This window comes from Pocillopora damicornis, chromosome 5 (assembly GCF_964200805.1).
Source record: "Pocillopora damicornis chromosome 5, jaPocDami1.2, whole genome shotgun sequence".
NCBI classification, from domain to species: domain Eukaryota; kingdom Metazoa; phylum Cnidaria; class Anthozoa; order Scleractinia; family Pocilloporidae; genus Pocillopora; species Pocillopora damicornis.
In genome coordinates this window covers 28,604,313-28,629,723 of record NC_142674.1, presented here as the reverse complement: position 1 = coordinate 28,629,723, position 25,411 = coordinate 28,604,313, and the positions used below count along the sequence as shown (strand labels likewise).

The 25,411-nt window shown below is 37.3% G+C and overlaps 3 protein-coding genes across 7 annotated transcripts in view; 1 reads left to right on the top strand and 2 right to left on the bottom strand.

Moving 5' to 3' along the window:
* Positions 1-18,177, bottom strand: part of LOC113684840 (uncharacterized) — a 51,268-nt gene extending 33,091 nt beyond the window's left edge. Inside the window, exons 1-2 of one of the 2 annotated variants that reach the window (XM_089207690.1) lie at positions 18,146-18,177; positions 17,169-17,294 (exon numbers count right to left, since the gene is read on the bottom strand). The gene's annotated coding sequence lies outside the window, so the exon portion shown is untranslated. Of the gene's footprint in view, positions 1-17,168; positions 17,295-17,770; positions 17,925-18,145 lie in introns of those variants that run through there. The other variant, XM_089207689.1, reaches the window with a different exon arrangement.
* LOC149046341 (uncharacterized) lies at positions 10-10,783 on the top strand. Of its 4 annotated transcripts, XM_089207698.1 has the most exons (4): positions 23-337; positions 556-2,347; positions 2,882-3,031; positions 3,115-4,645. In XM_089207698.1, the coding sequence occupies exons 2-4, from the start codon at positions 2,047-2,049 to the stop codon at positions 3,645-3,647; spliced, it is 984 nt and encodes a 327-aa protein (XP_089063824.1). In that variant the 5' UTR covers positions 23-337; positions 556-2,046; the 3' UTR covers positions 3,648-4,645. The 4 variants fall into 4 exon arrangements, with proteins under 4 accessions (XP_089063825.1, XP_089063824.1, XP_089063822.1 ...); XM_089207699.1 differs by lacking the exons at positions 2,882-3,031; positions 3,115-4,645 and adding exons at positions 8,570-8,719; positions 8,814-10,783 and having other exon boundaries at positions 10-2,347; XM_089207696.1 differs by having other exon boundaries at positions 23-2,347.
* A 556-nt stretch (positions 18,178-18,733) lies between the features above and the next one.
* On the bottom strand, positions 18,734-25,112 carry LOC149046340 (uncharacterized). Its single transcript, XM_089207704.1, has 10 exons — positions 24,878-25,112; positions 24,496-24,582; positions 24,013-24,122; positions 23,271-23,390; positions 22,023-22,111; positions 20,659-20,732; positions 20,417-20,496; positions 19,636-19,697; positions 19,398-19,507; positions 18,734-18,904 (listed from the first exon to the last, which is right to left on the bottom strand). Exons 1-6 carry the CDS (start codon positions 25,110-25,112, stop codon positions 20,702-20,704), a joined length of 672 nt encoding a protein of 223 aa, XP_089063830.1. The 3' UTR covers positions 18,734-18,904; positions 19,398-19,507; positions 19,636-19,697; positions 20,417-20,496; positions 20,659-20,701.
* Positions 25,113-25,411: the final 299 nt, after the last annotated feature.

Here is a 25,411-nt window from a genome sequence, read left to right as displayed (position 1 = left end):
GGCATCATATTCGATGAAAACTTTTGCTCAACAATGTAGATTGTCACAACGACCCGAGCATGTCTTGGTTAGACATAATCGCGTTTATAAATCGTTAATTATAGATCGGTTGCATACGTGTCACAATGTGTGCAGTTCACAGCTTGTGCGTTAACTTCGGGTTGATGGAAAAAAGTTGTTAGTTCATCAAAGAAACTAAGAATTCCCGCCCAGCCGGTCTGAAGTAGAATGAAAGGTTTATTTATGCCGTCAACACAGATTGTGGAAAGAATGTATTTCAGCTTCCCAAAGAAACGCCTTTACACATTTATAGATCTTCACCTTTCAAACGTGTAAGGTTAGATATTTTAACCGCTCTTTCAACGTAATGAGAGTGTCTGAGCCACCACAAAAATTTGTCAGGAAAAGTATTATGCAATGGAAATTCCTTCGAGGCTTTTTGTGACATGACAACAGATGGAAGTACCTTAGTATTTTTATTTTCCAAATGTTAATTTTTTTCCTCAGTTATTTATACAACCAAGGTTTTTGTTTTCTTTTTTTTTTAAATTCAAGGGAGGCTGGATTATGATGTTGAACGTTATTTTGGCACGCTCCCTTCTTTATGCTGGAATGACGCCGCCGAACAAACGTTTGAAGGTATCGGTAAGTATGGTGACGGAAAAATGGCTATAACAAAAAACGCTATGAACCACCTAAGAGCGTACATAAACTTTAACCAAATAAGATCTCACTGTGGCAAAGAAAAAGGAACAACATTCAGCGTCAGAACAACTCCGAACAACAAAGATGCAGAAGAGTTGCGGTATTTCAGCGATGAAAGAGATGAAGTGCTAGACTCATGTGACTCCTTGGCCACTGGGTGTGTGATAAATACTAACAACAACCTGTAAACTAGAGTCTTTTGAAAAGTTTATGTCCGTTGAAATACACCCTCTTGCAATAACTTTGTAATAGGACTTAGCATTAGCAAAAAAGAGAAGAAGTCAATGAAAATTTACCAGCATATAAACTGCCCTCTGGCCATATACCTTACAGTTAAACGATTTTAAATTTGATAGTTTTTTTACATCTACGTCAACTAAACACAATCCCCTTGTATCTGGCTCATGTGTGTTTCAGCCACCTTATATGGTCTTGTCATGTGCACCTCCTTTGTATACATGATTTCCCCCACATGGAACCTTTTCTGTGAAGTCTTGAACTATTATTATAACAATTTCGCTCTGCCCATGTCAATGTAAGGTGTTGAGGGTGCCAGTTATTTAACTGTAAATAATCTGACATTTTAATTCTTAACAAGCCTCTGGCTCGGGAGGCTAGGCGTCCACTCTCATGTTTCAGACATTAAATAAAGTTATCCTTATCCATATTTTCACGGAGTCTGCACCGAAAAATTGATTGAAACTTGTTGAGAGTAGCAGGTGTTTTATAGTTTAATTTTATGGAAAAGGAATGTAAGTAAATGAACGAAAAAAAAATTAATTGTGGATATGCCATGTTCAAGCAGACGAAGCGCCATTCGAGAGCCTTCTCATGTGGTTATGTTTATCACATCAAGGTAAAAATCCCTGTGGGATATGTTACTCTAACTGTAGTTACGGGCCTCCTTTTCGAAATAACAATTGTGTATTTAGTTTACTTTCTTAACTGGTTCAAAAACTTATACAAACCTGCTAGATAGTCACTAGATGATGTATTTAAGACTTGATACAAAAGTAAAGCTTTCGAAGCTGAACCTTACGAAATGTCAAAGTTGAAATGAGACCTCAAGATACATACGCTATCTATTCTTAAACTAATATCATTTCTTTTCCTATTTCTTTCTTTTCTTTTCTATTGTTCTATTTCTATTCTTCTTACAAAAGAATGCAAGGTGTCAAAGGGTTGCGGTCACTGTTGTTACTCTGTGAGACATGACTGTTTAAAATTGCATGATTTCACGACATTATTTAAGAAAAAAAATGCTAATTTCCCTATAGTCGGTTGGTTTTGAGGTCGCTGGGGCATGTAAACGGTCAGGACTGCAGGTACTGTCGATACTAGATGGATATTTTCTCGTTCTGGCTCATTTTGGCATCACATTCAGCGAAAACATTGGCTCAGCGATGTAAGTTGACGCAACGATCTGAACATGGCTTGGTTCTCCTCAATCAAGTGTACAAATCGTTCACTGTGGATCGGTTGGCTTCGTGTTATATTGCCTGCAATTCACAGCCTGCGTGTCAAAGCCTTAACTTCAGGCTGAGTGACAAAACTTGCCAGTTTAACAAAGAAACTAAGATTTCCTGCCCAGCCAGTCTGAAGCAGAATGCAGGGTTTATCTATGCTGAAAACCCAAATCGAGGTGAGAATATCCTTAAACATTTGGGCATGTTTATCAGTCTGTGTCTGTTAAAACGTTTATGGTTACATTTTTTACATGGCTCTGCCTTAGTGTTATCAAGCGAACTTGAGTGAGCCAATAAATTTATTTTTCCTTGTTACTTTGACAACCTGAATAAATTGGAAGACATAATTTCAAGGGACTTGGTAACGTAATGAGTCCACTTAGTCACAAGGTCTAAAAAATACGTAATTAATCTGCGTCATTCCGTTGAAAAGTAGACTTCAACCGTAAACTTTGCTATCGTTAAATGGACCCATTTCTAAGAGCCAAACGGCATAAAAACTGTCCTATTAGGAACAGCTGTTAGTTATGTTATTATTAGAACTTTTCCTGGCCTGCCATCAACCGCAATTCAAATTAAGATGTAAAGCGACCAATACGTTGTAACAAGTGCCTTCATTTAAAATAATGTTAATTGTGCTGTGTACAGTCGTATGATAAGTTGATTACGCATGCAAAGTAGAATGATTTGTTTGCATATTTTCATTGCAGCTTTACTAGGGTCAGTTCCCTTTAGAGCTGCGAATTCTTGTCAACATATCATTCAGAGTGAAGATTCCACTGGGAATGGAGAGTATTGGGTCGACCCACAGGGCAATGGGAACTCTTTCAAGGCTTTTTGTGACATGACAACTGATGGAGGTACCTTGGTGTTTCTTGTTTTCAATTGTTGATTTTTTTTCTTGGTTATTTTTACAACCAGGAATTTTTTTTTAAATTCAAAGGAGGCTGGATGATGGTATTAAACATTGTTTTAGCAAACTCTCAATCGTTATGGTGGAATGGCGCTGCTGAACAAACGTTTCAAGGTATGCGTAACTATGGAAACGGCAAAATGGCTATAACCAAAAGCGCTATGAACCAACTAAGAGCGTACATAAACTTTACCCAAATAAGATTTCATTGCAACAAAGAAAAAGGAACAACATTCCACGTCAGAACGACTCTGAACAACAAAGGTGCAGAAGTGGTGCGATATTTCAGCGGTGAAAGAGATGAGATGCCGGACTCGTGTGACTCCTTCGTCCGTATGGATGGTGATAACTCAAGACTGGCTCAGAGTTGTGCGACATGGGCATATGATGGTAAGTGGGGACATGTCAGCCATAATGTTGGAGAGAATCGTCTGTACAACTACGCAGCATTTGTGGCCCTCAGTTATCATTGGATAATTTCTACTGGTGGCCACTGGATGTGCGATGATAAGACTAGTGACAACCTGTCAACTGGAGACTTTTGGAAAGTTTATGTCCGTTGAAATACACATTCTTGCGATAACTTTCTGATAGGAAAAATCATTAGTGGAAAGAGAGAAAGTCAAATGGAAATTAAATAGCATATAAACTGATGTCTAGCCATATGCCTGACATTCGAATGATTTTAAATTTAATAGTTTTTTCATCTCTAAGTAAACCAAAAACACAATCTCCTTAGATCTGATCTACATGTGTTTCAGCCACCTTATATGGTCTTGTCACGTGCAACTCCTTCGTATACTTGACTCCCCTCACATGGAACCTTCGTTTGATTTCCTTGAAGTCTTGAACTATTATATAACAATTTCGCTCTAGCCTGGTCAATGCCAAGTGATGAGGGCACCAGTTATTTAACTGTACATAATCTGGCATTTTTATTCTTAATTTGTAAGTTAGTATAAGTATGGATACTAGCCTTGGACATGGTTAGTGTGATTTTCGTCACTATATACCGCACAGATGAATAGTGCTTTTCACGCGCCTTTATATGCTGGTTCAGAAGTGATTAGCAAGTATTATTGCCTCCGAACAGCCCAACAGACAAAATTGCGCGTCAACAATTTAATCTGTGACTATTATTTTTATATTGACAGAAACAAACTAATCGTTTTGGTTTCTGTGTAACATATACAAAGTTATTCACCTCCGTGAGAACGATAGATATTTACCTCCACTTCGGTGAATAATTGTTTATTATAGCTTAGATATTCTCCATCCTTTATCAATGTAAGCATTGTTTGAATTAAGTTTTATAGAGCGTTATTAAAACAAGCCTTTGACTCGGGTGACTTGGCGTCCACTCTCATGTTTTAGACATTAACTAAAGTTATCCTTATCCATATTTTTACGGAGTTTGCACTAAAAAGTTGATTCAAACTTCTTTAGAATAACAGGTGTTTCGTATTTTAATTTTATGGAAAGAGGAATGTAAGTACATAATCGAAAAAAAAACTTAATTGCCGATATCCCATGTACAAGAAGATAAGGTGCCAGTCGAGAACCTTATGATTTGGTGATGTTTATCGCATCAGAGTATAAAATCCCTGCAGGATATGTTACTCTAACTGTGATTGCGTGCCTCCCTCTCCAAATAGCAATTGTGCATTTCTGTTTGCTTTCTTTTCTGGTTTAAAAATATAAATAAACCTGCGAGATAGTTGTTAACTGATAGATTTGAAGACTTGCTACAGATTATTAAGCATTCGAAGCTGACCCTTACAAAATGTCAAAGTTGAACTGAGACCTCAAGACACATACGCTATCTATTTTTAAAAAGTTTCCCCTTCCTTTTTTTTTTTGGTTTTGTGTTACATTGCCTGCAATTCACAGCCTGCGTGCCAAAGTCTTAACTTCAGGCTGAGTGACAAAACTTGACAGTTTAACAAAGAAACTAAAATGTTCTTCCCAGCCAGTCTGAAGCAGAATGCAGGGTTTATCTATGCTGATAACCCAAATCGAGGTGAGAATATCTTTAAAACACTTGGGCATGTTTATCAGTCTGTGTCTGTTAAAAGGGAATTGCTCACTAAGGCAATGAGAACTCCTTCAAGGCTTTTTGTGAAATGACAACTGATGGAGGTACCCTAGTGTTTTTTGTTTTCAAGTGTTGATTTTGTCTCTCGGTTATTTATGGAAGCAGGTTTTTTGTTTTTCTGTTTTTTTTTGTTTTTTTTTGTTTTTTAATGCAAAGGAGGCTGGATGATATTGTTAAACGTTAATGGAGAGAATCGTCTGAACAACTACGCAGCATTTGTGGCCAACAGGTATCAATGGGTGATTTCTGCTGGTGGGCCCTGGAAATGCGATGATGATACCAGCGATAACCTGTCAACTGGAGACTTTTGGAAAGTTTATGTCCGTTGAAATACACCTTCCTGCGATAACTTTGTAATGTAACGAAGTAAAAGCGAAAATTAGAAAAAAGTCAAATGGAAATTCAATAGCATATAAACTACCTCCCGGCCATATGCCTGACAGTCAAACGATTTTAAATTTGAGAGTTTTTTTACATCTGAGTCAAATAAAAACACAATATCCTTGGATCTTGCTTATACGTGGTTCAGCCACCTTATATGGACTTTTCACGTGCACCTCCTTTTTATACATGATTCCCCTCACATTAAACCTTCTTTTGTTTTCCTTGTAGTCTTGAACTATTATTTAACAACTTTGCTCTACCCATGTCAATGTGAAGTGTTGAGGGTGCCAGTTATTTTACTGTACATCGTCTGACATTTTAATTCTTAATTTGAAAGTTAGCATAAGTATGGATATTAGTCTTACTTTGATTTTTATTACTATATATCGCACAGGTAAATAATGCTTTTCACGCGCCCTTATGTTCTGCTTCAGAAGTGATTAGCGAGAATTATATCCTCCGAACAGCCGAAGAGACAGAATCGCGCGTCAACAATTTAATTTCTGATTATTTTTTGGTATATTGATAAAAATAAACAAATCTTATTGTGTAGTATATCAAACAGGAATTCACCTTAGTGTGAGTGAAAGTGGCAGATATTTACCTCCACTTCGGAAAATAATTGTTAATTATAGCTTATATCTTCTCCATCGTTTATCCATGTACAAAAAAGCCTTTCGCTCGGGAGACTAGGCATTCACTCTTCTTTTTTAGACATTAAAAAAAGTTATCCTTATCCATATTTTCACGGGGTTTGCACTGAAAAATTGATTCAAACTGGTTGAGAATAGCAGGTGTTTTATACTTTAATGTTATGGAGAGTAGAATGTTTTAAAAAAAGAAAAAAAAAACTTAATTGTCGATATGCCCTGTACGAGCAAATAAGGTCCCAGTCGAGAAACTTATGATCTGGTGATGTTTATCACATCAAAATGAAAAATCCCTGTGAAAGATGTTACTCTAACTGAGGTCACGTACCTCTTTTTCGAGATAGCATATTGTGTGTGTTTTCCCGCGTTTTTTTTCTGGTTTAAAATCATATTTAAACCTGCTAGATAGTCGTTAGATTTTAACCCTACGACTTGCCACAAAAGTAAGGTTTTCTAAGCTGACCCTTACGAAATGTCAAAGTTGAACTGAGACCTTAAGATACATATGCTATATATTTCTAAAAGGTTTTTCTTTTCTTTTCTCTCGGTTTTTTTCTTTTTTTTTTTTTTGTATTTTGGATTTCAAGTCACAAAACAATGAAAACTGTCAAAGGGTCTTACGGTCGATATTAGTACTATGTATTATATGAATGTTTAAATTTGCATGATTGCACGACATTATCAAAGAAAAAAATGTTAATTTTTTTTGTTTGAAAATTATTGTCAACTTATCATTCAGAGTGGTGTGGTATATATATATATATCGCGTGCCTCCCTGGAGGTGTATTGAGTATTTTTGCTCGCGCTTTTTCTGGGTTGAAAACATACATAAACCTGCTAGACAGTCGTTAGGTAATCGTTTAAAGACTTGCTTAAATTTATTAAAACTTGTTGAGGGTAGCAGTTGTTTTATATTTTGATTTTAAGGACAGAGGAAGGTAACAGAGAAAAAGGAAATTAAACCCAATTGTCGATAAGCCCTGTACAAGCAAATGAGGGCCCAGTCGAGAGCCTTATCATCTGGTGATGTTTATCACAACAAAGTAAAAATCCCTGAGGGATATGTTAGTCTAACGGAGGTCATGTGCCTCCCTGTCGAAATAACTTATTTCGAAAGGGAGGTGTATTTTGTATTTTAGCTCGCGTTTTTTCTGCATTGAAAAAATATATAAATCTACTAGATAGAGGTTAGAAGATAGATTTAATAACTTGTTACAAAAGTAAGGTTTTCTAAGCTGACCCTTACCAAATGTCAAATTTGAACTGAGACATCAAGATACATAAACTATCTATTTTTAAAAGGTTTTCGTTTCCTTTTCTTTGATTTTTTTTTTATTTTGGATTTCAAGACCCAAAACAATGCAAGGTGTCAAAGGCTCTTACCGTCAATACTAGCACTATGTGTTGTATAACTGTTTAAAATTGCATGATTGCACGACATTATTAAAGGAAAAATGTTAATTTCCCCATAGCTAGTTGGTTTGAGATCTCTGTGGCACGAACAGTTACTGATGATACTAGATGGATGTTTTCTCGTTCTGGTTCATATTGGTATCATATTCGGTGAACACATTTGCTCAGCGATGTAAGTTGACGCAACGATCTGAACATGGCTTGGTTCTCCTTCATCACGTGTACAAATCGTTCACTGTAAATAGCTTGGTTTCGTGTTACATTGCCTGCAATTCACAGCCTGCGTGTCAAAGCCTTAACTTCAGGATGAGTGACAAAACTTGCCAGTTTAACAAAGAAACTAAGATTTCCTGCCCAGCCAGTCTGAAGCAGGATGCAGGGTTTATCTATGCTGAAAACCCAAATCGAGGTGAGAATATCCTTAAAAAATATTTGGGCATGTTTATCAGTCTGTGTCTGTTAAACGATCATGGTTACATTATTTACATAGTTCTACCTTAGTGTTATCAAGCAAACTTGCGTGAGCCAATAAATTTATTTTTCCTTGTTACTTCGACAACTGAAGAAATTGGAAGGCATGATTTCAAGGGACTTGGTAACGTAATGAGTCCACTTGGTCACAAGGTCTCAAGAATACGTAATTAGTCTGCGTCATTCCTAAAGTAGACTTCGACCTTAAAATTTGCTAGAATCTAACCTTCTATCGTTAAATGGACGCATTTCTAAAAGCCAAACGGCGTAAAACTGCCCAATAAAGAACGCTTATTAGGTATTATTAAAACTTTTGCTGGCTTATCATCAACTGCAAATTAAGATATAAAGCGATCAATACGTTGTAACAGGTACCTTAATTTAAAAATGTTAATTGTGCTGTGTACAGTCGTATGATAAGTCGATTACGCATGCATAGTATAATGATTTGTTTTCATCTTTTTCGTTGCAGTTCTACTCGGATCAGTACCCTTCAGAGCTGCAGAGTCCTGTCAACATATCATTCAGGGTGGAGATTCCATTGGGAATGGAGAATACTGGGTCGACCCACAAGGCAATGGAAACTCCTTTAAGGTTTTTTGTGACATGACAACTGATGGAGGTACCTTAGTGTTTTTTGTTTTGTTTTGTTTTTTTTTGGAAAGGTTGGGTTTTTTTTTTTGGTTTATATAACCAGGTTTTTTTTTGATCAATAGGAGGCTGGATGATGGTGTTAAACGTTATTTTGGCAAGCCCCCAATCTTCAAGGTGGAATGGCACAGCTGAACAAACTTTTCAAGGTATGCGTAACTACGGAAACGGCAAAATGGCTATAACCAAAAGTGCTATGAACCAACTAAGAGCGTATATAAACTTTACCCAAATAAGATTTCACTGCAGCAAAGAAAAAGGAACAACATTCCACGTCAGTACGACTCTGAACAACAAAGGTGCAGAAGTGGTGCGATATTTCAGCGGAGAAAGAGATGAGATGCCAGACTCGTGTGACTCTTTCGTTCGTATGGATGGCGACAACTCAAAACTGGCTCAGTATTGTGCGAAATGGGCATCTCGTGGTAAGTGGGGACATGTCAGCCATAATGTCGGTGAGAATCGTCTGTACAACTACGCAGCATTTGTGGCCCTCAGTTATCATTGGATAATTTCTACTGGTGGCCACTGGATGTGCGATGATAAGACTAGTGACAACCTGTCAACTGGAGACTTTTGGAAAGTTTATGTCCGTTGAAATACATATTCTTGCAATAACTTTGTAATTGGACAAAGCATAAGTGAAAAAAAGAGAAAGTCAAATGGAAATTAAATGGCATGTAAACTGATGTCTAGCCATATGCCTGACATTCGAATGATTTTAAATTTAATAGTTTTTTTCACATCTAAGTAAACCAAACCACACTCTCCTTGGATCTGACCCACATGTCTTTCAGCCACCTTATATGGTCTTGTCACGTGCAACTCCTTCGTATACTTGATTCCCCTCACATGGAACCTTCGCTTGATTTCCTTGAAGTCTTGACCTATTATTTAACAATTTCGCTCTAGCCTGGTCAATGTCAAGTGTGGAGGGTGCCAGTAATTTAACTGTACATAATCTGACATTTTTATTCTTAATTTGTAAGTTAGTATAAGTATGGATACTAGCCTGGTGAATAGTGCTTTTCACGCGCCTTTACATGCTGGTTCAGAAGTGATTAGCAAGTATTATTGCCTCCGAACAGCCCAAAAGACAAAATTGCGCGTCAACAATTTAAGAGTAAATGTCAGTAAAAATCAAGGAAAATTCAAAAAACGTGGCCACGGTCAAAAAATCGATTGCGCTCATACTTTGTCAGTTTGAAGGCCTAGGTAAGTAACTGAAGGATATGAGGTTAGTTTTTTGAAATATTCCATATAACGGCAGAAAACCACGAAAAACGGTCACCCTACCGGAAGCTCGGATTTCACCTAGCGGAAACTCGAAATTTTACACTTTTCAGCTTCTCGCTACACAGATGTTTACATAGCTGTAAATCTTTCTTAAGTATAACTGAATTCATTGATTCTTCCTTAGTCAAACCATGGGAATTATTTTTATCTCTGCTTATTTGTGAGCGAACTGAGACCCGATTAAGAAGACACACTTTTCTCATTTACGCGAAGGTGTAAAATAATCCAAACTCAGCGACGAAAAAAGCTGACCGGTAGTTCTTCAAATCCTCTGATATTATAACCAAAGACAGTTCAGTCATTGATTTTTAGGTCTACGGTTTTAAATCTTTAGGATCTTGTAGCACTTTTGCATGAACGCCGATCAAAATTCGATAAAATTCCAATTGAGCGCCTTTGAAATCTACAACTCTACATAACAAAGCACTATTGAATAAATTAACTCCTCGGCCAAAGTTTGTACATAAAACATAAGAGTTTTGCTTTTTTAGCGGTTTGAAGCGTTTTAAAAATATATATTGATGTTAAATATTGTCTACACAGGTAAAACAAACTGAAACACCAAAATTACCACGAGCTGAAATTAAATCTCACAGGCTCGCTCCCTAATCTGCGTCACGCACGAGCGACTTAGCTACAATTAGTACAGTAACAAACAGATATTTACATCCGTTGATTTTTAATAAGTCGTATTTTTAAAATATCTTACTCAAAGATGTGCCAGGTTTTCCAGTTAACTTGCTGAAAAAAAAAGAAAACCTTAATAGTAATTCTAGCTCAATAATAATTGATGTTATTTAGTATGAGAAGTTTTGTGCCGTCGAAAACCAATCGGAAGTAACTGTTTCCACGAAAAGCAAATATTGCATCGTTCTCTAAATAAACAAATCTACTTAACCATATAACCAGAGTATGTTGTTGGCGAAGTTAATAGACATACATAACAACGACGTCTTGCTCGTTCTTGAATATTGTCGGTGGGATTTGCGGCGCAGACGAACTCACTTGCTAAGTAACTTCCAATGGCTAATTTCTACCCTTACTCAGCTTTCGTCACACTGCTCACGCTGTGTAACAAGGATATAAAACATCGCACGAAGTCCTAAAAAACTCTCCGGACTTAAACCATAATTGATTTTAGCAAGATTGGGTGTTTTTAAAAGCCAACGAGTTTATTGGAGATGACTACCCGTACCGTCTCATCGTGTCACTTAGGCATAACCTGACACGATGTCGATAGTTTCGACTCCTGATGGCCGAGAGCACTCGGATTTGTACCCAATTCATTAACCAGCTCCCAGTTGGCTTGTTAGCTCAATTGGTAGAGCGCTGCACCGGTATCGCAAATCCCGTGGGTTCAAATCCCGTACGGACCTGGAATTTTTTTTTTTTTTTTTTCAGGTCCTACTTACAACTACTAGTTTCAGTAGAGTTCTTAGCTGCGAGGATCTTCTAATTTCATCTTTCCACCGCAGTGCAAATATGTGAATTTTCATATATCTAAAATCTTCAAGCACTCGGATTTCTTTTTTTCCGAGTACGCCTGTGTCACTTACTGAATAATACATCATTCTCATTTATTCACCAGGCTTAAAAATATCACATTTATTCCATTGCGCGTATGCCACACATGACATTCCAATCCTAGCAGTATGCAGGATGTTTGTCCCATGAAGCACTCGGATTTTTTTTCCGATTATGCCTGTGTCACTTACTGAGTAATACATCATGTTCAAAAGTATTAATTTTTGCACCATACAGGAAGTTGTTTCGGGTCACTCAGCAAGAGCTGTGAAAAGTAGCCGCACTGGAATAGGAATATATTTTTTCCAATCCATGAAGATATTTGACCTTTCAAAATAGCTCGTTCCTATGGGCTCAGGTAAATAACAACTAAAAAATGTACTACCAAGCAGGAACTGTCTCCAATGAGTTTTGTATCCTCTTCATTCTGTTGTCCAATGCGACTATTAAAAACACTATGAGTTTTACGACTTGCATGTTTTATTGATTGCGCTTGTCAAACAACACTACAGTCTGTCATTGATAGAGAAAATAAAGTTTAATTTTGACAATATTCGATGAAAAATACTAAGAATTTTCCAAAGAGGGCACCGAAGAATAAATAACGTGCACCGTCATTTTTACGACATTTAAAAAGGAGGGAAGGGGGTGGGGGAAAGGATTTAACAACCATACTACTCTCTCTCCCCAACCACCCACAAAGTGCACAGTTTGCACAGTATACTAGTGGAAACGTCACATCAACATTTATATGTTTACGTTTAATAGCACAATTACGGTCGTTGCATCACTCCAATATGGCCATAATAAATAATTCATTGGAGACAGTTTCTGTTTGGTAGAACATCAAGTAGTTGGTTGCTTACCTGAGCCCACAGGGACGAGCTGTTTTGAAAGCTCAAATATCTTCATGGATTGGAATAAATTTATTCCTTTTTCCAGTGCGGGTGCCTTCCTCAGCTCCTTGCAGTGACCAGAAACAACTTCCGGGATGGTGCAAAGATTACCCGTCCTTCGCCAACCTAAACCTAACTTGGCACGATGAACCGGACAGATAGTCATATCCGATAAATTCGCCGGCTTTTGAAAACATCCACATCTCGCCAAAATTAATTCTACCTCCATTTCAATTCCGGAAAATTTCAACGACTTTTTGTGAATTTTGATATCCCTGTTACAACGCGTGAGAGGCGTGGCGGAAGTTGAAGAACTTGTGCGTTCGTCTGCGCCGCAAATCCCACCAACAATATTCAAGAACGAGCAAGACATCGCTGTTCTATGAAGTTCCCCGACAGTAAACTCTGGTTTTAGATGCAATGTTTCACAGATAAAGATAATTGGATTTATTTATTTAAAGAACGATGCAATTTTCGTGAGAACAGGTACTTCTGATTGGCTATCGACGGTATAAAGCTTCTCATTCTTAATAAAATCAATTCTTATCGTTTCAGTTTGAATTGCTATTATGATATTTTCTTTTATTTTTACTTCAGCAAGTTAACTGGGGAACCTGGCACATCGTTGAGTAACATATTTTAAAATAAGACTTATTGTAAATTAACAGATGTAAATATCTGTTTGTTACTGTACTAATTGTAGCGAGGTCGCTCGTGCGTGACGCAGATTAGGGAGCGAGCCTGTGAGATTTAATTTCAGCTCGTGGTAATTTTGGTGTTTCATAGTTTGTTTTACCCGTGTAGACAATATTTAACATCAATATATATTTTTAAAAGGTTCAAACCGCTAAGAAAGTAAAACCCTCATTATGTACAAACTTTGGCCGAGGAGTTAATTTATTCAATAGTGCATTGTTATGTAGAGTTGTAGATTTCAAAGGCGCTCAATTGGAATTTTATCGAATTTTGATCGGCGTTCATGCAAAAGTGCTACTAGATCCTAAAGATTTAAAACCGTAGACCTAAAAATCAATGACTGAATTGTCTTTGGTTATAATATCAGAGGATTTGAAGAACTACCGGTCAGCTTTTTTCGTCGCTGAGTTTGGATTATTTTACACCTTCGCGTAAATGAGAAAAGTGTGTCTTCTTAATCGGGTCTCAGTTCGCTCACAAATAAGCAGAGATAAAAATAATTCCCATGGTTTGACTAAGGAAGAATCAATGTATTCAATTATACTTAAGAAAGATTCACAGCTATGTAAACGTCTGTGTAGCGAGAAGCTGAAAAGTGTAAAATTTCGAGTTTCCGCTAGGTGAAATCCGAGCTTCCGGTAGGGTGACCGTTTTTCGTGGTTTTCTACCGTTATATGGAATATTTCAAAAAACTAACCTCATATCCTTCAGTTACTTACCTAGGCCTTCAAACTGACAAAGTATGAGCGAAATCGATTTTTTGACCGTGGCCACGAATTCTTTGATTTTTACTGACAATCACTCTTAATCTGTGACTATTATATGATATATTGACAGAAACAAACTAATCGTTTTGGTTTCTGTGCAACATATACAAAGCAATTATTCACCTCAGTGAGAACGACAGATATGTACCTCCACTTCGGTGAATAATTGTTTATTATAGTTTAGATATTCTCCATCCTTTATCAATGTAAGCATTGTTTGAATTAAGTTTTATAGAGCGTTATTAAAACAAGCCTTTGGCTCGGGTGACTTGGCGTCCACTCTCATGTTTTAGACATTAACTAAAGTTATCCTTATCCATATTTTTACGGAGTTTGCACTGAAAAATTGATTCAAACTTCTTTAGAAACCCTAAGCAATCCCTGTAGGAGATGTTACTCTAAATGTGATTGCGTGCCTCCCTTTCCAAAAAACAAATGTGTATTTCTGTTTGCTTTCTTTTCTGGTTCAAAAACATATATATAACCCTGCTAGATAGTCGTTAATTGATAGATTTGAAGACTTGCTACAAAATATTAAGCATGGAAGCTGACCCATACGAAATGTCAAAGTTGAATTGAGACATCAAGATACGTACGCTATCTATTTTTAAAAAGTTTTCATTTTCTTTTTTTTTTTTTGGTTTTGTGTTACATTGCCTGCAATTCACAGCCTGCACGTCAAAGCCTTAACTTCAAGCTGAGTGACAAAACTTGACAGTTTAACAAAGAAACTAAAATATTCTTCCCAGCCAGTCTGAAGCAGAATGAAGGGTTCATCTATGCTGACAACCCAGATCGAGGTGAGAATATCTTAAGAACAAATTTTTCCCTTGTTATTTCGGCAACTGAGGTAATTGGAAGATATTACTTCAAGTGACTTGGTTACGTAATGAGTTCACTCAGTTACAAGGTCCCAAGAAACGCAATAAGTCTGCGTCATTCCGTCAAAGAGTAATAAAAGGACACTAAGAATTCCTGCCCAGCCAGTCTGAAACAAAATACAGGGTTTATCTATTCTGATAACCCAAATCGAGGTGAGAATATCCTTAAAACACTTGGGTTTTTCTATCGGTCTGTGTTTGATAAAAAGCATATGGTTACATTTTTTACATGGTTCTGCCATAGTGTTATTAAGGAAACTTTTGTGAGCTAGCAAACTTTTATTCCTTGTTACTTCGACAACTGAAGAAATTGGAGGATAAAATTTCAGGGGAATTGGTTACGTAAAGAGTGCACTTAGTTCCAAGGTCTCGAGAATACGTAATTAGTCTGTGTCATTCCGTCAAAAAGTAGACTTCCACCGTTATAGTTCCTACAATCTAACTTTCAATCGTGAGATATACCCATTTTTAAGAGCCAAACGGCATAAAAACTTCCCTATTAAAAACATCCTTTAGTTATGGTATTATCAAAACTTGTCATCAACTGCAAATTATGATGTAGATCAATACGTTTTAACAAGTACTTTCATTTATAAATGTTAATTGTGTTGTTTACAATTGTATGATATGTTGATTACTCATGCAGAGTATAATGATTTGTTTGCATATTTTTCGTTGCAGCTGTCAAGTCAAGTAAGGTTTTCGAAGCTATGTATCCTAAGAGACCTCAAGACACATACCCTATGTATTGTTAAAAGGTTTTGATTTTCTTTTCTTTTCCTTTTTTATGATTTTGGATTTCAGGTCACAAAACGATACAGGATATCTTAAGGTTTTAAAGGGTAATATTAGTATTATGTGTTGTATGACTGTGTAAAAATTCCATGATTACAGGACATTATCCTAGGAAAAAGTGCTTATTTTTTTTGTTTGAAAATTCTTGTCATATTATAATTCAGAGTGGAGATTCCACTAGGACTGGAGAATACTGGGTCGACCCACAAGGCAATGGGAACTCCTTCAAGGCATTTTGACAACTGATGGAGGTACCTCAGTGTTTTTTTTTTCGTTTTCAAATGCTGGTTTTTCTCTTTGTTGTTTACAAAACAGGTTTTTTTTCCCAATCAAAAGGAGGCTGGATGATGATGTTGAACGTTATTTTGGTAAGCTCTCAATCTTCACTGTGGATCGGTTGGCTTTGTGTTATATTGCCTGCAATTCACAGCCAGCGTGTCAAAGCCTTAACTTCAGGCTGAGTGACAAAACTTGCCAGTTTAACAAAAAAACTAAGATTTCCTGTCCAGCCAGTCTGAAGCAGAATGCAGGATTTATTTACGCTGACAACCCAAATCGAGGTAAAACAAATCAAAACAAATTTTTTTTCCCTTGTTGGAAGACATAACTTCAAGGGACTTACTTACGTAATGAGTCCACTTAGTTACAAGGCCTCAAGAAACGCAGAGAGTCTGCGTCATTTCGTCAAAGAGCATTAAAAGGAAACTAAGATTTGCTGCCCAGCCAGGTTTATCTATGCGGATAACCCAAATCAAGGTGAGAATATTCTTAAAACACTTGGGTTTTCTTTTATCGGTCTGTGTCTATTAAAAAGCTTATGGTTACATTTTTTACATGGTTCTGCCACACCATTATCGAGGAAACTTTAGTGGGCCAGCAAACCTTTTCCCCTTGATACTTCGGTAATTGAAGAAATTGGAAGACATAATTCCAGGCGACTTGGTTACGTAGTGAGTCCATTTAGTTCTAAGGTCTTAAGAATACGTAATTAGTCCGGGTCATTTCGTCAAAAAGTAGACTTCAACCGTTATAGTTGCTACAATCTAACTTTCAGTCGTAAAATGGACTCATTTGTAAGAGCCAAACGGCATAAAAACTAACTTATTAAAAACACCCTCTAGTTATGGTATTATTAAAACGTTTGCTTGCTTGTCATCAACCGCAAATTAAGATGTAGAGCGATCAATACGTTGTAACAAGTACTTTCATTTACAAATGTTAATTATGTTGTTTACAGTTGTATGACATGTTGATTACTCATGCAAAGTATAATGATTTGTTCGCATATTTTTCGTTGCAGCGCTACTCGGTTCAGTTCCCTTCAGAGCTGCAGAGTCCTGTCAATATATCATTCAGAATGGAGATTCCACAGGGAATGAAGAATATTGGGTCGACCTACAAGGCAATTGGAACTCCTTTAAGGCTTTTTGTGACAACCGATGGAGGTACCTCAGTGTGTTTTTGTTTCCTTTTTCGTTTTCACGATGAATCTATTGCGCGCCCTACGCATATCTAGACTGTCAAATTCTTCATAGTTAGGAGTTTCATCTACACGTGCTATCTACCTGTTTCCTTCATTAGGCCATGGACTGTTGGCTCTGGACCTCTGCAAAGCATCCTGGGAATGTTGATTATGGATGTCTTCAATAAAGTACAGTTTCCAAGACTCCACTCGTGTCGCTGGATTCGTCCTGAAAAAGAATTCATTAGAGACTTGAAAAAAACCTTCATGCATGGCGCCCAAAGTTGTCTCCCATAAAACTGATCGGCTTCTGGAAATGATTACATACGTAATGACTGAGTTGGAAGACCGGTTTCCCGTCTGGCCTGACAAAACTCAGTCAATTAGCATTTTATGATTTAAGCACCAAGTGGTTTCAAACTTTTTCTAACAGCCTAAATAGGACGTACTTGCAGTACTTGAAGAGAGCGTACTGAAAAACTATTAAAAAGATTCTACAGTAAAATCTTTTCTTTTTTTTCTTCGATTCAGCGCAAGAACCTTGTAATTCATCGAGAAGGCCGACTCATTTTCGCACTCTTCTCAATTTCAATTGAAGTCCACAATTTATATTCACGTTTTCAGAAAACGCAAAAGAGCCGTGTGAGTGTAGGGCCGAACGGCCTTCTACAGACAGGTTCTCGTCAATCATCTAGCCCTACTCACCTCTGCCTTCACTATGCTTTTCTAAGGAACTGCGCACTTAGGCCGTACCGTGATATGATACATGTACTTGTTGACTAAGTGGTCTTAGTCTGAATGCATAGACTGAGGGTAGCAAGTTCCGTGCGTCAAAACCGAAAGCCAAATATTTTCCCGTACGATCCTATCTGTCAAGTAACTCAGTCTGTAAGGTTTTTATCATATGACTGTCGCTTTTGCTTTCCACACTTTCATACTCACGTTTTGTTGGGGAAGCACAAAAGATATAAATAATGAAAAACATCTGATAACGAAAGTGTGGAAGGAAAACATTTCCCTTACAATGGTGCAAACTCGTGGTTTTAGCGCTGATCCAGACAAGTGTCAACGGATTCTTACCTGGTATAGTAGACCCAGATCTCTTGCTCATCAATTAACAGGTAAATCATGTTAAACTCCCTGTTGTATGCCACATCTTTGAGCATGTTTAGAGGAGAAATGGATGGCGGCGGGAGGACTGTGGAGAGGTTCTAACGCTTCCGAGAAATCAAACGAACATTACAATACAAGAAACAAAAAAAAAGTGGTGATTTCAGTGCAGAGTAACTCCACCTGCCTTCAAAGCTCACTAGAAACATCATCGAGTGAGTTTTAGTAATAAAAGATACTTAAGGCAGATAAGTTTAATATGCCAGAATGACGATTTAATTTGACACTGCCGTATTTTAGAACCGATTTCATTGTGAGTAAAGACAACTTAGAAAAAGAAAATTGAAGGAGATTGCTTAAATCTTTCCAAAATTAGTTTTACCAAACTCTATTAGAGTCTGTAGATATTTAGTGTTAAAATCACTTCAGCAAAACCATGGCATCAGCCCCTCCCCCATTACCAGGAATAACTTGAGAACATCAATTGCACCATGCCCTCCTCCATTTTGTTTACGACTTTACCTGCTGTCATTTCCAACAGCCATAACACGTGTTGACTTTCCCTTACACGTGACCAGACTGAGTGACGTCAATGAGCAGCGTGATGAGGCCCAGATATCACACAGATGGTTGAGTGAGAATACTTCGATGAAGCGATTAGAACAGCAGTAAAGAAGCTTTGAAGAGACGATGTTCATCCAGTAAATTCCCTCAGAAAATACAGGAATGCTGGAAAGTTTATGATAAAGCGCGTTAAGTTGGCTTGAGAATCAAGAATGACGAACAAAATTTTGTGCCCTTAAGAATTATAGTTCACTGGAAAGCAGGGCAACTGATTAAGAACTAGGGAGTGGTAAGTCACTTGGCCAAATGTACAATTAAATGTCACGGGAAATTAAGGCACACAAATTTATCCAAGAAGTAGTAAGTGCAGTTGACATAACACGGCGACGCAAGGTGGTATTATACTTTTATTCTGGACGCTGTTTCTAGAGCGCAACAAATCGTATCATCATTTGACTTTTTCAGCTCCGCTTATGCCATCCTATGGCGAACCACAATTAAATCGTTCGTGTGTTGGGCCGAACGGCTTAAACTAAACGAAAAAGGCCGTCCATCTCCGTACTCGCTCGGCTCTTTTACTTTTTCCGAGAACGTGAATTTTACTTTCGGACTTCATTTCAGTCGATAAGTACAGAGTATGGACTGTTAGTGCTCTCACCTGTATATCTCCTCCATAAAGTCAAGAGAGTTTACTTTTATGATACCATCCATGGCAGCAGTTATCACCAGCGCCGAATTCTCAGGGTGAAGCAATATCTTTGTTATGGCCTGAATATGGCGGAGGAAAAAAACATCAGGATCCTTGAAAACCCACATTGTGGTTACTAGTGTCGTTCATGGTGTCTTCAGTACAAAACAGACAGTACAAAGCTGATATCGAATGGAGATAAGCTCACCTTAGAATGGCCTGAGAAAGTGTGTACTTTTCCTCCACTCTTTGCTCTGCTCCAAACATTTACTGAAAATCAATTGATATGTATAAAATGAGAAATACTAAGTTCTATATCTAACAAAAAAAAACAACAACCACAACCATAACAAACTTTGACTTGATGAGCACATTTTGGTTTTTTGAGATTCTGTTTTCTTGCTTTCCGCCAGTCATGTGAACTTGTTTGGAGCTTACGTTCTTGCTCTTTGCCATAGGACAGTTTTAGATTAAGTGACAAGGGCACTGTGGGATTGCATCACCTTAGCCATAGACTAAGCTCCTACTGTGTTACGCGTATTGGCGCTGCTTCACGAAAATATCCCACGCTTCTCGCCAAAATCGCGGGAAGTCTCGAGTTTTGCCACTCGAAGACCGCGTCACATCACGAATCAGCCAGGAGTGTAGTAAACTGCGATCTTGCCATTCCATGAATTTTGGTGTAAGAAAAGTAGTAAAAACTCATATGTATAAAACGGACGAGGGGTCCACACCTCCCTCCCCCCCTTCCCCCACCCCCTTGCTTGTATGATAGGCCTCAAGAGAACTCACACCAAATAAACCAAATAAATCATAGTGACTTCCTCATTCTCGCTTTCGCGCGCTTTTAGTTGTTGAGCTACAAAATCTACCTGTGTTCGGGGTGGGTTCTTATTACTTTGGCTTTAGTTTTTCAACACTCAGTCAAAATATGCTCCATAACATTCGCTCACAAAACACTCAGCAGAGTTAAAACCATGAAATCTTACCATCACAATCAGTTCCTACGGTCACCAGGAAGGTACAAGCTTTTGAATAAACACATCCAGTCACTGGACCTCTGTGAGCGCTGCCAGAAAGAAATAGAAAATGACAAACATTAATTTGGCACTTTTTGTTTGCTCATAAAAACAAACCTTCGAGACATTCAGGCCTCGCACAATGTAGTCTCAAGTGTAAATTGAAAAGAAGAAAAAAACCACTGACAAAGGTTCACATGTACATCACTCACTCCAGTATCTGAAATAGAAGATTTCCTTCCATGTCGTAAGCCACTACATTCCGTTCAGACAGGCAATAGAGACGCTGTCAAGAAAATATGTGTAGAAAAAACAAAAGTAAGGTTGCAGGTTAAGGTTGCACAAAAGTAAGGTTAGTAGATTTGGCGCAGACTTCGAAAATAAGTGGATTTCAGATCGGGAGTCTGTCACAAATTTCAAAGCATGGATCCTCAACAAACTTCAGATTATGGATCATGGATGTTCCTTCAAGACTGTACAGATTTCATTATATACTTAAATTTGACATTTTCTGCAGGTTTTCAGGACCAGAAGCTACAACATACACTTACCTGCATGGCTTCATCCAGCTCTACTTGTTTTACCCAGCTTCCCCCCATGTCAGGATAAGATGCCCTGTGGTTGTGATCACACACTATGCTAGTATCATTCAAAATGACCTCTTATTTGACACAATAGTACAATGACCACCGTGGTTGGTGGGTAACTACCGTAGAGAACACGCCCCTGATCAGTTAGTTTTGGGTCTTCCAGTGTACTGGGTTTCAGATCGTTCTAATGCTCTGCCACTTGCAAATTAGTCAACGCTTTCCCGCACACACCACCCTTACTGGTTTAGTTCATTGCTCTCTAGTGCCAGCACTAGTGTTTGATATTAACAGTGATTAGTTTACTTCTAATGGTGTCTATATTTCACCAACCCAAAAATAATCATTTGAATTAACCAAGAAGCAGAGGAGGTCAGCTGGAATTAAACCTTTGTAGATCACACTTCTCCCTGCCCAAGAACATTTTTGTTCCTAATTAAGTTCCAAAGTTTTTTTTCCTATTAAGTCCCCATGAAACGAGTTAACCCTATGAACCCTGAGTGACTAGCAACTACTATCACCTAACAATATCACCCCTGAATCCCTCATTAAGCTCATGAGAAGAAAGGAATTATCTCTATCTAAAGAGGCCCATCATTATTTTAATGAATTTGTTTAAAAATAAATGAAGTGTAGAGAACAGTGTTTGGAGAATGAGCATAGTGATCTTAGGATGTAAAGTAGGGTTAATTAGGACTCTTGATGCCTGGTACATCACAAAATGGTAGCCAAAATTGGACTAAGGGAAGGGAGATGGATGAAATTGTAGCCTTTTGACTTCGAACTAATCACTTGAAAACATAAATTTCTATTTGTTGTTTCGTTTCTTTAAGCAATTTGAGGCTCCACTGGCACTTTCACACTCAGATACAAGTTTGTAATTGAGTAAAAGGTTCAAAATTGTAGTCAGTGAGGATGTTCATCACAAGTGGTCTATAATTATATGTAATAAAGTTTCAGATTGGCACTGTTGTTAATTATCATATTACCTCAAAACTAAACCATAGTTGGCCATGGGTCTTGAATCTCTATCCAAGGCTTTCTGTCTGTTTTTATCTAGTTCACCAAATGTCCAGAACTAAAAAAAAAACATAATGGTCTAAATTAAAAGTGTTACCATGAAAGCTTCTAAAATTCACCCTTTGATTTCCAGAGGTGTGAAATACATACATGTTACTTCTTCTGACAGTTATCAAATGAATACAGTATGCAGAAAATAGGTGAGATAATTATAAGCAAAACCATCAACTACAGAGTTCTATCTTGATGTGACAAAAAATCATCTTTTGTTACCCAATTCACAAGGTATAAGCGAGTGTAAAGAAACTTTAGGAGTTAATAAAATGTTTTGCTGTCTTGTTGCATGTGTGAGACAAAGAATAGAAAACTCCTAGTCCCCTGTGAGAAATTGAACCTCATACCTTCAGATTTTGCACTTTCATGCTTTACAACTGAGCCAGAGAGACTCTAAGCTGAGCTGAGCCATAGCTAGGTTCATATATAACACACATTCCCCATACAGCTAGGATTAGAAATGTTGTAAGTCTTTGTGCCAGTTAAGTATAATAGAGCATGAAGTATGATGAATTGTAAGGTTAAAGAAAAAATGACATACAAAGATGTTTCTTTGGCTTGTCACTAGTGTGAGACAAATAATTATAACAGTGCAGAAGGGGAAAATTACCTGTTACTAAAAACTGGATCATTGCCTAACGCAATTCAAGAATTTTTATTGGCTTAACCTTCATGAGTTATGAGCCATTATACCATGCTCTACAAATAAAATTGGGAAAATTTATCTATATTTTATAAAAGAATTATTCCATTTGCACTTGATTATGGCCACCTTGGCCCTCTGGGTCTTGTTGGCTATCACTCATCTCACATTCAACATGTGCCTCTGGAATAATTGTTTGTTACATGATACTTAAGCTGAATTATACACGTATTTTGATAGGTTCCCACTTGTGATTTATTGAAAGGTAGATGCACAGGTGACATCACTAATGCCAAAATTTTGTCCTTTTCCATTGTAATAAGTATAAAATAAATAGATTCCATGTTGGTCTGTACAGTTACTGTAATAGATTACAGAAGACATCCAAATGCCCTAAGGAAATCAATGACACAGCTGGCTGTGCCCATGTGCAACTTTTTTGTTTTTATTTGCTTTTTGACATCATCCACATTTATTATCTATAAAAAATTAAATTGTTAATTAGATTATTGGATTATACCTTCATGCCTCCTGTCCCACCAGTGATAAGTTCATCTTTAACATGATTGAAGACCATACACAGAACTGAATGCATCTCAGCTGCCACTGAAAATACTTCATGGAAGTTTAGATTAAAAACCTACACAAGGAGGTAAATAACAGAACATAAGACACAACCACAAAGCTATTTACTGCATGACCCCTGTGAAAAAGAGGGTAAGTCAAAGTTGGTCAGACAATGCTAAATGAGCAGTACTGCACATCAAACAAATGATTACTGCTCCAGAACAATTAAACACCAGCCTGAGGGTGTAAAGCTGTTTGGGTGAGCCAGCTCATCAAAGGCGACTGATGGAAAATGTCTTTACAAAATGACACAACAGATGAACCCAAGTTCTCCCACATTGCCAGCAGAAAAATAAAACTGGTACAGTCATTCAAATACAGAGAGAAACTCCACATGACTAGCAAAAAGATAAGGAACCTACTCTCTGGTAATTACTTAAATTCCAGCCAATGACTGTCACTTTTTTATCCAGAAAATTTTTCCAGCAGCTGCCCCTTAGTATAGTACATGCATGTGCATGTACATCTGCATGACAACCCTGTAGCCTCAATTATACAAATATGTGATTTTCAAGCCATCTTTCCTCCTGTCAACTTTAAATCGTAAGTCCTGTATGTACCAATTGGACTGTATGTATGGGGATTATATCTCCTTTAATAAAAATTGTTTTACTTATTTAAGGAGCGTTACTTGCCTTTAATGCATACTCTTTGGATAATGCAAAATAAACATTGAACTTCCTTGAAAATATAATGAGCCTAAGAACATTAAACTGGTAGGAGGGGTAGTTCATATGTCTTGTGACTGAAAACAAATAAACAATAAATTAACAAATTGTTTGAAAGCAATTCTAATCAGCTCATAATTTGCACAACTATGGTCCTCTAAAGCTACGAAGTGAAGCCTGTGTTATAAGAATACATTACAAATAAAAGATTTCAAAGAGAATAGCAGGTAATTAAAGAGATCATAATATTTAGTGTCTTATTTTTTAAATTCATAGATCTTTATTATAAGTATATTAACCCACAGAAATTATTTGAGCAGATTGTGTCATCAGAGAAAATATCATGTTCCTTGATCATTACCTGTATAATGTCCTGCACACATCATTTCCACAAAGACCACAATTTGATAAAGAAAATTTGCTTGTTACTGTTATTCTTACATATTGTACCTGTATTATAGACACTTTCATAAGACCAACTTGTGATTCCTCTCGAGTCAAGGAATACAAACTGCCTGAATCGTGAATTGTGTGTCACTGAGGAAAAGAGACAAATTAAAACTAATAAAATCACAAATAAATCATACAACTACTAAGAAGGGTGTCAATCGTATGATCACCAACTCCTAACAAGTAGAAGACTAATTTTTTTACGACAGCAATGTCTATGCATGTGCTGGTTATTTGGATGTCAGATTTATAACTTTATGGGCATATTAACTTTCCAGCATTATCACTTGGATGAAGATAAAAAAGTTGGAATTTCCCTTCTGCCAACACCCTTCCTGTGCACCTTTTCTCATCCCATTTTGGAATCATCCCTATCTCCTACCTCCGACAATCTCACAGTTTTTTGAGGCATGTTTGTATGACCCTCTACTCTGGAAGCCATACGGGATTTGCAAATAATTGCTTCTTTCACTGATGCTGTATGTTACTTCGCTTTCTGTCTCCTCGCCCTGTGATTCCACTCTGCCTCTTTCAAAGCATTCTACAGTCCCAGCATTTCCAGCATCAGGAGCTGCTAGCTCCTCCTCTTTGTTCTCCAGCTTTGTAGATCGATCCATTTTATATTTTAAAAGTTCTGGAACTTTTGCAATTTAATAGCATGTGGTGTTTTCAAAGAGAGGTCCATCACTATGCGAAATGCTATTCTGTCAGTTCACTGAACATCATATAAACATCTTAGACACGCCGAAATAACTTCACTGCAATATATACAACGCGATATTGGTTTTTAGTGAAATGCCTTCAAAGAAACCCATGCAAAAGCGGAAAGCTTGCTGTCACGATTGAATCAAATTAACAAAAATTCCTCCACATCGGCAAATAAACCTCTCGAATGTTCCTTGATAGTTTTTGGTCG

Bases quoted from the DNA above. Each gene is read 5' to 3' on its own strand.
- LOC149046340 (XM_089207704.1), bottom strand. From the start codon at position 25,112: ATGGATCGATCTACAAAGCTGGAGAACAAAGAGGAGGAGCTAGCAGCT. The intron at 23,391-24,012 runs GCAAGTAACGCT...CTCCTTGTGTAG, and splicing joins CCAAAGAGTATGCATTAAAG to GTTTTTAATCTAAACTTCCA. The intron at 20,733-22,022 runs GTAATATGATAA...TTTTCTTGACAG, and splicing joins AACTATGGTTTAGTTTTGAG to CGTCTCTATTGCCTGTCTGA.
- LOC149046341 (XM_089207699.1), top strand. From the start codon at position 2,047: ATGGATATTTTCTCGTTCTGGCTCATTTTGGCATCACATTCAGCGAAA. The intron at 2,348-8,569 runs GTGAGAATATCC...TTTTCGTTGCAG, and splicing joins TGCTGAAAACCCAAATCGAG to TTCTACTCGGATCAGTACCC. The intron at 8,720-8,813 runs GTACCTTAGTGT...TTTGATCAATAG, and splicing joins TGACATGACAACTGATGGAG to GAGGCTGGATGATGGTGTTA.